Genomic DNA, 13,998 nt, shown 5'->3' on the forward strand with positions numbered 1-13,998 from the left:
GAGACTGTTTCACTGCACAGATCTTTATTCTAGCACAAAAGGTTAAGTTAGAAAATGTTTTCTCCTATTTGCTGGCTCCATTCTCAGAGTCTGCTACTTTAATTCAATTTTATTGGCAAAAGAAAACAAGACATTACTTAAGTGAAAGAACACGACATTATCAAGTGGGTGTTCCTGCAGTGGAAGACTCCTGGAAAGTTGTCACATGGCATTCTAATGGTTTTATCAACTGGAGCAGTGAGAAACATGAGCAAGAGGAGAAACCTCACTCACCATCCTCCAGCTCACACGGGAACACCAAGACAGGGAGAACTCAGATCCCCCTCCTTGTTCTAGATGCAAGTGACATAGGAAGTTTTCATCAGCTGCACACAATACCTTCAAAAGTTAAGAAAAATATTAATGCATTAAATATCACTTAAGATTCTAGAAGACTTAATTTAATCCCCGGCTCTCTGTTGAAGAAAGCTTTCTTTCAGGAAGCTATTTCTTGCAGTATTAGCAGAAAAATGAAGGATTAAGAATAATAATTGCATGCAATTTAGCTATTTTAAATTCAGAATTTACTAATGTATCTGTTAAACAGAGATTTAAAAATTCCTATAATTTAAGATTAATTTTAATCTGGGTATTTTTAGTTTTATTTATTAATTATTAATATATTAAGCATACTTGGTTATTTATTTGGTGTCTGATTATGCTGTGGAATATTTTGACATTTATATGCCACAGGCCTTGGTAATAAATAATTTATGATGTATAGCTCTACCCTGACATTTAAAAATGGAATCATTATATAGAATTAGATTTTGGGTTATAAAATTGGAAATCTGACTTTTCAAATTTCCTTTAATATTCTCTCTAGGGCTTTGAGAATTCAAATAGGAACACAGGATTTTTCACTTATGCTTGTTCACTTTACTGCTCATCTAAAATGGGCTTGAATTTACTCAGGGCAGAGACAGTAATACGTCTAATTTCCAGCTAATTGAATTTTTTCAGAAAAATATAGGAAAAATAAATTAGGAAGAAATAATTTTGCAAACTGATGTTATTTTGGATATTTTATAACAGCCAGTATTATGAAAGAGATATCAGATATGAACCCATTCTACAGCACAAAAAATATAGGATTTTGACCTTTTGCCACATCTCAGTTTTTATTAAAAAAAAACTATTTCACACTTTTCTTACACTTGGCTACAATAAGTAAATTTAGTAAACCAGTTTTAAACAGCACTTGATTCCAGCACTTGAGAAAAATATATGGAATTTTTGAAAACTGTGCACCACAGTTCCATAAAGAAAAACTGAAAATAATTGCTGTTTATAATTAATCATTTAATTGAGAGCCAACATTGTTTCTAAAGTTAGTTTTCCCCTAAATATAGAAGTGTATCTCATAATCAGCTGTATAAAATCTGCTTTTTGAATCTTCAGAAAGGCATCTAGTTTTGTTTAAAAGATTTTAAGAAACAGAAACTGAATATACGAAGTTATTTGGCTTATTTGGCTTCGGCGGTAAAAGTTGATGAACTGTTAGATAAATTTACATAGAAATAATCTAATAGTGTGTTTAATTGCATTTTATGTATTTATATAAACTTTATGTATTAACATCAAAAGCACTTCTAAATTTTCTGCTGCTTCTCTTTATTTAAAAGAGATACTTTCTTCTTGAAATGTACTTCTTAAAATCCTTCTAATTATGTTTATCTGCTAATTACCTGTTGTACAGATACTGAGTTTTTTGGTTTTCTCCTTACAAGACATATTTTATTGATTATGCATCTTTTAGAAAACTTAGAATATAGGTTTAGGTTCTTGGGGATTTTTGTGGGTTTTTTTTGTTTTTTTGTTTTTTTGGGTTTTTTTTAAGAATTGCCTTTAGGTGTTCTCCCATTTTATACTTTTATATTCAGTCTTTTTTTCTCTATGAGTTCCTCTTCTAGAAAATGTTAAATAACCCACCATGCTATAGCAGTTTCTTTGTGGGTTTAGCACTGCCAGCACCAAGAATATTGAACAGACTTCCTTTGTTTTCCTAGAATCAACTAATACGAATAGATCCATAACCAGTTATAATAAATACTGTCTCGTCTGCTTTGATATCCTTAACCCCTTGTGGCAGATATTTATATCTGTCTTTCTTCCAAGAATCACACAAAAAATCATTAACTTACTAAAAATATTTATGAGAATCTCTAAAATTTATTTATTATACTAGAATTGCTGGCAATTAATTCTCTAATGTTTATCTCAATCTAATACATCTTCAAGAAGTGACCAGACTGCCCATGTCTCATTCTTCTTTTGGGGACTGAACTCCCCCCTAGTATTTCAAAACTTTGTTTTAATATGAAAATAGAGTTTGGTTTGTTTTTTTTTTTTTTTGTAAATGGCAAAAACTTGATGTAATGTTCTTACTGAGACTTTTGTGCTCTTAAATGGAAATAATATGTTGCCTTCTATGTCTGCATTAAAGCCTAGCTTAGATATATCTTTCTCTACAGCAGTGTTTCAATGCAACTCAAAATCTACCTTTGATCTTTTAAGTATTTCTGCAACAGTTGCTAGGTGCTTTTGATCCTGCATTTCTACATTTGCTAATACTTCTTTTAAGTTGCAACTTAGAATTTCTCTTTGGGGGGTTTTGTTGTTTTTCGGGTTTTTTGTTTTCTTTTTTGTTTTGTTTTGTATTGGGAGTTTTGTTTGTTTTTACATAATGCCATCATTTCCCCATTTTCTTTTAATGATTCAGGGCCTGCTTTAGAAAATTCTAAATTGCCAGCTTCTGCTGGCCACTGTTTTAACTAATCACATTCAAATACTTTTACATATATTGGCCTGAGTTTCTCTCTCATTTTTTTACATCAGTTTTGATTGCATAGTTGAAATCTGTTGTGAAGACTGAAGAGATTACAGTATGGAAATCTTCTATATTCTTACTTATATTTTTTGTTTCACACTGTTTTTCAATATTATGATGTTGCACTGTCTCTCTGTATTTTTTACTTCTAGTGTATTTCTTCTTTTCCAAGTAGCAATTAAAACATACATTTCTATATCAGATTGTCTTTTACATATTCATTGTATTGTCAAAGCAGCTTTAGGTTCTTCCTTTTAGAATAAATGTCTACCATTTTTATATGTTACAATGTCCTTTGCATAAAAATTACATCTTTATATATATTTATATAATATATATATTATTTATATCACCTTCTAGGTATAAAATAATTTATATGGTATATCAGTTACTGTATTTGTTTTCTGTTTACTTATAACCACTACAAGAAATCATTGCAACTGAAAATCTCTTAATTGGACTACAAGGGATAAGTAGAATGATATTGTATGACATGAGACTAGGAAAGAGAGCATCCAGTGATTTAATGCATGTGGAAGTTTGGGCTGGTATGCAGTTTATTTTCTTCACAGTAGCTAGTAGGACTTGTTTTGGATTTTTGCTGGTTTTGATAATACCAGAGCGTTTTCATACCTGCTGAGCAGTGTTAGACAGAGACAAGGCCTTTGCTGCTCCCCATACCACCCCACCAGGGAACAGCCTCGAGGGGCACGAGAAGCTGGGAGGCACCACAGCTGGGACGGCTGATCCCAAATGGCCAAAGGGACATTCTGTACCTTTTGCCACCATGTTCAGCAATAATACAGGGGGAAGGTTGGCCTGGGGCCACTGATCAGTAACTAGGAAGGTATTGGTTGCTTGATGGTGAGCAAGTGTTTTAATTTGTGTTACTTGTCTTTCGTGGGTTACATTCTTCTTTTATTTTCCTTTTCTTTACAATTTCCACTTTCACCCTTTCAATTCTCTCACTCCCACACCAGGGCAGATGAGCAAGCAGGACTATGTGGTATTTAGTTTCCAGCTGGGGTTGAACCACAATAATATATTAAATTTTATAAAGATAAATCAAGTAATCCTTTTTCTGAACCTACTCATTTAGATTAATTGAATACTATGTACCTTAGACTGGGTTTTGAAACAGCAACCCATTAGATAAAAAGTAAGTGTCCCATTACCAGTTCTTCGAGGCATTTTTTTCCCTCCTTTTCCAGATGGTATGCACAGTTGTTCTTATTTTTTGATTGTATTTATAGCTGTGTAATCAAATTTATCTGCATGACATAAAGCTATATTATGCCATTCATTTTTAAGCAGTGTTCCCCATTGATTCCACTGAGAACTGCTGCTTAAAAATGGATGGTACAATATGGCACTTAAATCAGAAAATAAAATTAAATTATATTAGATCTTAGCTGTAGGAGCTAGAGAGTAGGTGATCTGAAAGCAAGAGTAGGAATCAAAAACTTCAAGCTGCATAAAAAAAATTTATAGCAAATATATTAATTCTTAAAAAAAAAAAATATTAAGAGATTTGAAATTGCTTCTCATACTTAGGTAGTCCATTCCTCGCTTTTTTCTTACTAAACATTCACCTTGTGCATTCTCTTTTTCGGTTAAACTGCAAAGGCCTGATGCAAAACATGTGAGCAATATGCACGACTGGGGCTTTTAACACTGTATTATTTTGCTGGAGGCACAGAAAATTTGACTTTATAGCAGTAGTTAGGCACAGATTACAAGAACCTATTGTTCTGCTGGGTGATTTTCCCTCTGTGGTTTTCAACTACATTTCTTTTACAACTACTGAAATTTGAGAAAAGATGTCACTCTGATGGTAATGCATTTTATATTGCATTCTCTGTTTACTAATACACTGCCATAATAAAGTAGAATGTAGTTCTTTGACAAAGGTAAATGAATACTAATGATCAAGGTGGGTAATCTTCCAGATAAAATGCTTGCCAATTTCCATACCAAATGCGTGATTCTCTGTTGTTTCTGTGGTGGTGTTTGTCAAGGGCTACAGGGGATGCTGTTTTACAGGGCAAGCTATCGTTAGGTTAAGCACACACAGGAACTCTTTGCCATTAATGCTAAAAATGTTTCAAGGAAATAGCGAGCAATGCATCAACTCACTGATCTTTATCACATCCTTACCATGGTTAAGTCCCTTGCTCTCTCACTACTGCTCCATTGCTGACCCTGGAAAGCAGGACAAGGACAGCATACTGCATAACATTTTGGTGAATAAACTAGAATAGGCTGGAGCATAAATAAATACATAAGGGAATACAGTAGAATTTCAGAGTCTAAGCAAACATTACTAAAAAATAATGAAATACTACTGGAGAATTACGTTAAAAATATCAGTTGCCTCCTGAAGGTTTTTTTGTTGTTGTTTGCTGGTTGGTTGGTTGGATTATTTTATTCTGCAGGGTGTTTTACATTCCCAGGGGAATGGTTCTCAGAATTTGCTGCATTTTTTGTTTGTTTTAACAATTTATATTTGTGGGTGTGATGGGTTTGCTAGACTTTTACTATAAGTAGACTTTGCAGTGCAGAGCATAATAATTAGACAAGTAGATTTTCACAATTTATAAGTCTTTGACTTTCTATTCATAAGGAAACTAAATAAATCCCACTATAAAACTGAAACAAAGTCAATGAGACCTACTTAGCTGGTTTAAGTGTAAGTCAATGGCCAGCACGTTAATAGTGGAACTTTTACATCTCTCCAAACTTGATGGTAGCTGTTTTCTGGAGGATACATGTTTGCATCAAGTTAATTCTTTCAATTCACTGTAGCTATAGCTTCATGTCCATCTTTGATTTCTGAGAATTAATGTTTAGTGACAGGGTAAAATCCCTTCTTGAAATTTTTTGGCATTTTAAATTAAACATTTCCCAAAATGTAAGGAAGGAAATGCAGTCAGAACACTCTAAGTTTACTAAAATATCAAGCAAACCTCTTCCTCCTCCCTGACACATTCAGAAATGTCTTGGAGGGCTGTCCAGCTGCTATAAAGAGTTTATAAGATTCACTACCTAATGATTTACAAAATTTAACATTTTCTCAGCTTGTAAAGGTAAACTGAATGCTTTCATCTTGAACCAACTTCTCTTTGTACTAGTTGCTTTTGAGACCCAGGAATGTGAATTCTTGTGGAGGTAAAAGAATCATTACAGAAGCAGTTGGAAAATAAGGGACATAATAAGGGAAAAGTAAACTCAGAAAGGGACGAGTGAAAAAATCCAGAATGAGAGAAGACTAAGGAAAGAAATTCAGGGAAGGAAATACTTAATACAGATGTCAAGTTCTTACTGCTGGTTATATCTTGCGTATGCCAGAGTATCAAATAGTTCCTGTCTAACTCCAGTCTGCTGAGCACATTGTAGCAAAAGTGCAGACAACTCTTGTTGAAAGACCTTGTACCTAAAAGATCCTCACTGGAAATCCTGCTGCAGACTTGTACTGTGTCTCTTCTCCCCTTGTGTGAACAGATATATGCCACCTTCTCTTGTGTGAACATATAACTCCCCATTATAAATCCAGTGCAGATGTATGTTACTTTCATGAAATTCAGCGTGTAGGAAAAATGTTTAGATGTTTCAGACAAAGTGTCATATAAACATTTTAATTATCAAGTGTAAAAGAAAATGGCATTATCTTTGCCTTTTAGAGACTTGGAAGTTATTTGAACAATACTTCAGTATTCATGAAAACTCTCAGATTTTTGAAGGTACTAGATTATTTTTTAATTTGCAAAAATTGTTAGGTTTAATGACTTTTAGAAATCTATAAGCATTTTTCAATAAAATTATTTTGTGATTTTTTTCTGTACTACCTGTTGTAATACTATCTTGCAAATATCATGACAGATTTTGTCTAGATCTCAACACAGATAAATATATTTTGCTCTGGCTTAAGCATACAAGTGTAAGAACCCTTTTTTACAATTAAGATAATGCCTTTACTAGTAGCATAACCTGTAAGAATAACACAAAATCAGAGTATAAAAAATCTTCATTTTTCTTTGTAACGAAAGGTCCACTGTATGCTAAGGGCTCTTAATTTTAAGTATTGCCTTTGTGTACTAAGACTTCAAGTTTCATTAAGGGTGAAATTATGTTCTTTTTTGTGTCAATGTCATTGACTTTAGTGGAATTGTATTTTTTACCCTAAATTTGCACATTATTTATATCTGCTGATTAAGAAGGTTTAATGATATAAGTTCTGGAGTGGGACAGTGGTATTGGTGATTGTAGCTTAATTATTCAACTCACAAACAGTAAAGAGGGAAATTGATTTAGGGATAATTTTTGGTTTACTATCTTATTTCTCTTATTTTAATGTTTTTGTTACTTATATTCTTCCATATTAATTTCTGTTTCACCCAAAATTAAGAATAGAAAATATTGAGTACTTACAAGCTGGCTGGATTTAAATAGTGAAGGTTTTTTACTTTGTGTTTTTCCAGTAACCCCTGGCAAATAAGTCTCTGCAAATGAGGCTCAGCCAAGACACTGCTTCTTGGAAAAAGTCTCAGTAGTTGTATTATCTAAATATGTTTTCTCAAGAAATCATGATTTCTAGTATTTCACATGGTGGTGGATAGAGTGAAGGCACTGAGATTACTCTTTCAGCCACAGAGGGCAGTGCTCTATGCACATGTGGTAGTCAGTGTTTCCTGTTTGTGTCAGTCGTGTGCCCATCCGCTGGGCTGAGCATCGCCAAGACCTCATCCTGATCCGAGTTCTGACGGATTTACTCAGCTCCAATATATGTGCCACATCTGCCACATGCATACACATGTGCACAAGCCAAAGTCAAGACCCTTCTGTTGACATTTCAAATACCGTGACTTTCACACCAATCCATTCAATCATTTCCAAATTGTGTATGCAAACTGGAGCAATAGGTGCCATCTGCTCCTGTTTCAGGTACACAGTCTGTCAAACTCTGAAGTTACACCATACTTAAAGGAATCCGTGCTAATGCAAATTGCATAAATCTGTTCTCAAAGTGTTTGGGCCTTAACTTGCTACGTTTTAAGGGTGTGTTCTTTTCATGGTATACTGAACCAAATATTTTGTGTGAATTAACTAAAAGTAATGTTAAAATATAGCTGATTTTATATATGATTTGTAGCTACACTAATAAATATCTGGTATGTAGTATGACAGGTACTGAGATAAAAGTCATCTGGAATTATATTAATAAAACCATCTTTTTCTTGTTCAATATCATTCATGAAGTATTAATGTTCTGAGAGAATATCACAAAAAAACACAGATGTGTTTAACAAATGAAACATTGAGTACCACTTCATTTATAGATTTGTGTCTTAACAGGAAATAAATTTATTAAATAGATAAGTTAACACTAAAATCATTAAAAATGTTTTCTAGTCCAAAAGAGAAAAACTATTCTAAAGAGATGCTAGTCTTGAAAACATATAAGGGTTAAATCTAAATTAAAGCCCTAAATTACTAAGTCTGTGTAACAAGCAGATAATAGACAGAGGAAACCACTAACATTGAACAAACAATGTTTCATATATATGCACCAGTATGTCTGATGAAAAAAAAGAAATAACACTGTTTCTTGCTTGACATTTTTGAATAATTCCAAATATTAGGTTTTAGTATAAACCTTAGAAAAATACATTATTGTGGTAAAAACCATTTGTATCTATCTTCCATTTCATCAAGTATAATGGCTGTGGTAGCATAAACATGATTTTTCTGTGTTAAAGAAAAGCATGTGCTCATAACTTTATATATATAAAGTTATAAATAATTGAGATATAAGTAAGTGGTACATCATGTTTAGTCAAGAAATCCTGACTTTCTTATTTCAACAGTTGTAGACATTTTGTATGATGAGTATATTGGCATGAGTAAGAATTTACTACTGTGCAGAAGGGCTGTATAATCTATGCTCTTATAGTATAAAGCATCGTATGAATGAATAATAGTTTTGTATGCTGTAAATAATAACATACTGCATATAAACCACATCATTGTTTTTATTAAGATGGTGTATAAATTGTATAGAAAAAATAATTGATCTGGAAAACTGCAGAGTGCCATCAATTCTCATTTGATATATGAGAAAATTGCATACACTCGGTATGTCACAGGATGTACAAATTTAATCCAGTGTAGAAGTGTAATAGAATTTCCTGTAATATCATATACCACCGTACAACAAATGCACCTGCCTGGGGACTCTGTGTCTCTCTACTTCATAACACAATTTAAGCTGATTTTTTAAATATTACATTTTTTAAATCTGGTTATCTTCACTTTCTAGCACCCTGTGGAAGCCGATCAACAGGTTCTGAAGGGACTGTGTTATCACCAAACTACCCCAAGAATTACAGTGTTGGTCACAACTGTATTTACGCTATCACTGTTCCTAAGGAATTTGGTAAGTAGGTGTGGTCTCATTCATATTGTTTTGTTGCTTGGATACTTTTAACAATTCTGGATAATTTGTATGGTTGCTTTTACATAAAATTATAAATGTGAATAAGCTGTTTTAATATTAACACTTTTATCATTTTATAGTAAATTATTTTCTCAAAACTCTTACATTTGCCTTTATCTTTTGTAATTATTGTTCAGTATTTTTGTCTTGCTGTGATAGCTAGCATGTGACTTAGGATACTACTGTGATGCTAACCAAATATGTGAGTGGTAACACTTCAGGTTTCTTTTCACCCCAGATCATGTGCCTGTGCTCTAGAAAGTGAAGCATAGCTCCAGTAAGTCCGTATAAGCAGGGGAAGCAATGTTTATCTTAATTATCTGCCTCTTTTAGCCCTTGGCTTCTCTGCACTGTGCGGCAATGGCATAGTCCTTATTGACAAATGAAATTAGAGCAGCATGTGTCTGCTTGGGTCTTGTAGATTCTCTGAACCTCCATCAAAACTTCATTTCCATACTAACATTTTTTCTGTTGACTAAATGAGTATTTTAATGGTGTCTTCTGTCCCATACAAAGACAGTTTTATTTCCCTGGATTTATGAATTACTTTATCTCACTTTATTATTAAACATCTATGATAACAGCTGATGGTTTTTCATTCACTATGACTTCTTGGTAAGCAGCATGCCACATAATGAGTATCCTTTAAGCTTTAAATATCCATGCTTTAGATTTATGCTTGGATAAGCAGGACTTCATTCTGACCCAGAACTCACATTTCAGTTTGTCAGATTACAGATGCCCGGGGATGAGGATGGGTATTTCTTAACCTTCCTTCTTGTTGATTCTGCAAACCTCTTAGCCAAGTTAAAGACAGTGCTTCAGCTGCTTTGTGTCCATCTGCCACACTCATGATGTCTGAACTCCCTTAACATCCAATTAGCTTGTTCTTGTGTATAGTGTAGAGGTGCATAGACTGCTACAAAATAAATAGCCTTTTAAAAGCATGGTCTCCTAAGTCATGCCTATCTCTCCTTGTTCCAAAAATATTAAGAAAAAAATAAAAACATTTGAACAATTCTTGATTTATTTCTAGCTATTATAAGCATGTGCTTTTGATACAGCTCATTGTTTCTAGGTAAACTTTAAAGTTTATGTCCTCCAATTTCATCAAATCTGAAGTTACTGATTTAATATCAGTATAGTGATACTTAGTTTATGAAACAGACATCAACATGTAAATCCTTAAAACTGCTACAATAAAAGATTCAAAATATTAATTCTTTGTACTTCATATTTTTGACATTCTTGGTTGAAATGTAGTTTTCTGATTTCCAGAAATAAAGCCAGATTTTCCAAAACAACATATGGAAATGGAGAAAAGTCCCACTGCTCTGCATAGTTATTTGGGATAATTTGAGAAATACTGGTTTACTTACACACTAATCATGATAGTAACAGTATTAAGGAATTCTGTTTGATCATTTCACAGTAATTAGACAAAAAAATGCTGATGTAATAAGAAAGGTTTAGATATGCTTAACGTTAGCATACAAGGATTCGGTGACACATTGTGGAATATAAATATGATAGAACATCTAAACTTTTTGTCTGTCCTACCTTGGACAGACAAATGTAAAGGGTAAACCTTTACATTTTTTCTTGTATTTAAACAGTGTATTTTGACAATTAGTTCAGGTACCTGTAGAATATATCATGGATCATATTTGATCCACTTTCATGCATGCAGAAAACAAAAATGTGTTGAAAAAGAACGGTAAAAATTATATCTGGTAGTAACCACTCCAAATGAGGATGACATGACACATTGAAACAAGTGCCAAAGCAGATTTTTCCGTTTTAGCTGGTTTTTTTCCAATGATACTCACACAGTAATAGGAAGCAGAAATCCTCACACCCAGAAGCTCACATTTTAAAATCTGAATCTTTCTTTGAATTGTACCAGTGTACAATTTTTTTTAAGTTATTAATATATATTTTTTCCTGACCTGGGCTCTTTCTGTTATTTATCATTAGTTAAATTATTCCAGTAAAAACCATTAAGAAAGGCAAAGTCATTTTGGCAATTGATTTAACTGAAGTTTTTTTACATTTGATGTAATTATTTGTCTCGGTCAGAAATTTTATAGTATAAGTAATGTGTGTGTTTTATCTAATAGCTTTTACCTCTCACTCATCAAAATTTATTTAAGTACAGTTTCAGAAAAGAATAGGCATAAAACTGCAATGCTGAGGTCTTTCAGATCAATTTTAGTAAGCAGCAACTTTGTTCCTTTAATTGTTGTTTTGGGTACTGATAGAAGATACTGCATTAAGAGTCTCCACTTGCAATTCTCGGTATGTAGAGATCACTCACTGACAAGATGGTCACAAAAAAATCTGGCCTTCATGGAAAAAGACAGCAGATTTCCTATTCAATTCACGTGGTAGTATGCATCACATCATGTAGATTTGACAGAGATTATTCACAACAAAAAAGAGTCAAAATAACATTTTTGAGAATGAAGGGGTACTCCAGCAAAGCTGCTGACATGAGATAATTTAATTTTCCTAAAGAAAACAGCAACAAAACTGTCATCTTCTCTGTGGCTCCAGCTTTCAATGTGAAATACAGCAATCAAATATTTGCTGAATGGAAACTCTTCAAGAACTGTTTTTGGCATCCAATACACTATATGAGAACTCATAACAAAGAACAGAGAAAAAAAAGTGAAAACTTGGTCAATATAGACAAAACCCACAAACAATGTAATAACATATTCAGTGTGTAGAAGGGAACTCATTGGCCTGGATTAGTTTTTGATGGACTGAAAAGAAAACCTATTTCATCTGCAGCTTCTCAGGTTCTCAAGTCAAAAATTCTGTGGAAAAGTCATTTCAATGTGGACTTTTTCCCAGTGTTTCACTATTCTGTCATGCAGAATCACAGTTGCAATATTTCATACCATGACAGGTTTAAGCTGCAAGATAAATTATTCACAAAAGCACACAGTGTGCTACAGGCAAAATCTTTTTCAACATGGAAAACTCAGCTTTTTGACACTCTCCCACTGATATTTTAAAGCGGTGTAATGATTGTTAATTGTTCAATCCTCAAATACAGCTTTGGTTACAATTAAAATGCAGATGTTTGAGATTTTATTTTTTTTCCCGGGCGGACATGACCTAATTTGTATGCTCTTCTCTGTATAATGGTGTCATCTATAGTTTTTTGAATTAATATTCTTAACAGTAAAATAGATTTTAAATCATCTGACCTCAGAAAATGGCTTGCTTTTTTTTGTTAGAGCAAAAAGATAGATTGAACCTACACAGTAAGATATGTAAGTGTGGCTTGGAGCTATGCTATCAGAAATAGAAATATCAGATAGAAATGAAAGAATATGATCTAAAATATTAGAATACAACCACAGGCAGGAATCTGATTCTTCTCCTACCCTCTTTTTATACAAGCAACCACATCAAAGTCTGTGAGACTGCGCTGTTCAAACAATTGATTACTTGTCAACAAGGTGGAGCGAAACCACAAAGACTGCTCGAAATACTTGAGTGTCCAGCTGTATAAAGGTCCAAGACAGTAATTTCAGAGGAAAGAGACAGTGATCCAGCTTGTACCCTGTCTTTTATAAAAAGTAATTCAGCTCACCTTTCCCTCCCAATAAGAGAATGACTTCAAATCAAAATGACTTCCGAGAAAAGGAACCATTAATTTATTAACACTTTTTTTAATGTAACCCTAAAACTATTTTTTTAAGTAAGAAAATCTTCTATATTTTTTTTGTATTTTTTCCACAACTTTTTTTTATATAAAAACATAAAAACTGACTATCACAAGGAGCTTCATGTAAAAACTAAAAATATTTTAAAAATTTGTATCACTTAATCCAGAAATTTAATTAAATTCTATTTAGTTGAGTAATTCCATTTTCTGGTTTGTTTTCTCAGTTTTCTAAAGGATAGCATGAACATCATGGAATGCTGAGGATGTACATACAAATATTTATTGTTAACAATGGGATGAAGTACCTCCTGTATAAATAATACCAATATTTGATAGAAAATTCACACCTCATCCCTTTTTCTTGGCATTCTTTTTACTCTGTTGCCATGTTGTCATTTCTCTTAAAATCATTCTGTTAGTGCAATATTTTCAAAGGATCTTGTACTAGTATCTGAAAACATTAGCATGATTCATATTAAATTCTTGAAACTGAACTTCAAGAGCTCAGCATTAAAAAGTTTATGGCGGTCCTTTTCTTCAGTTTTCTGCAGTTAGCTATTTAAGCCTCATTCAAATGTACATAAGTGAGAGTTTCATCTATGAAAGACTTTAGAATCCTTTTCTAGAACTGAGAGATTATTGTGCAATGAATATCAGGCAGACACAGAAGTAGTTTTAATCCCAGAGAAAAAAGCTTAATGAAGGTAATATTTATATTTAATATTTAATTACAATTGCTGAAGTAACTATTTGTAATGAATGAATGAAAACAAATGTTTCAGTATGGAAACATTCACAACATTGGTGTAAACACTGCTTTATGTTAATTTGACTCATTGCCAGAATATTGTTTTTATTTGAACATCCTCTGAATAGACTTGAAGTCATAGGTTTATGTCTTTTCCTTTGATTATTTTTTAAACTTAATTTTGAGAGTTAATGAAGAGCACTGAA

General features: G+C 32.9%; 1 protein-coding gene across 3 annotated transcripts in view; it reads left to right on the forward strand.

Moving 5' to 3' along the window:
* CSMD3 (CUB and Sushi multiple domains 3) overlaps window positions 1–13,998 on the forward strand; it is a 572,913-nt gene that overhangs the window by 424,760 nt on the left and 134,155 nt on the right. For all 3 annotated transcript variants that reach the window (XM_005516952.3, XM_005516953.3, XM_088051522.1), the window contains one exon: window positions 9,186–9,302. In XM_005516952.3, the coding sequence (XP_005517009.1) occupies window positions 9,186–9,302 (117 nt within the window). The remainder of the gene's footprint in view (window positions 1–9,185; window positions 9,303–13,998) is intronic.

Source organism: Pseudopodoces humilis, chromosome 1, assembly GCF_049639895.1.
Source record: "Pseudopodoces humilis isolate 2021_Gansu_Grassland_sample_001 chromosome 1, ASM4963989v1, whole genome shotgun sequence".
Lineage (NCBI taxonomy): Eukaryota > Metazoa > Chordata > Aves > Passeriformes > Paridae > Pseudopodoces > Pseudopodoces humilis.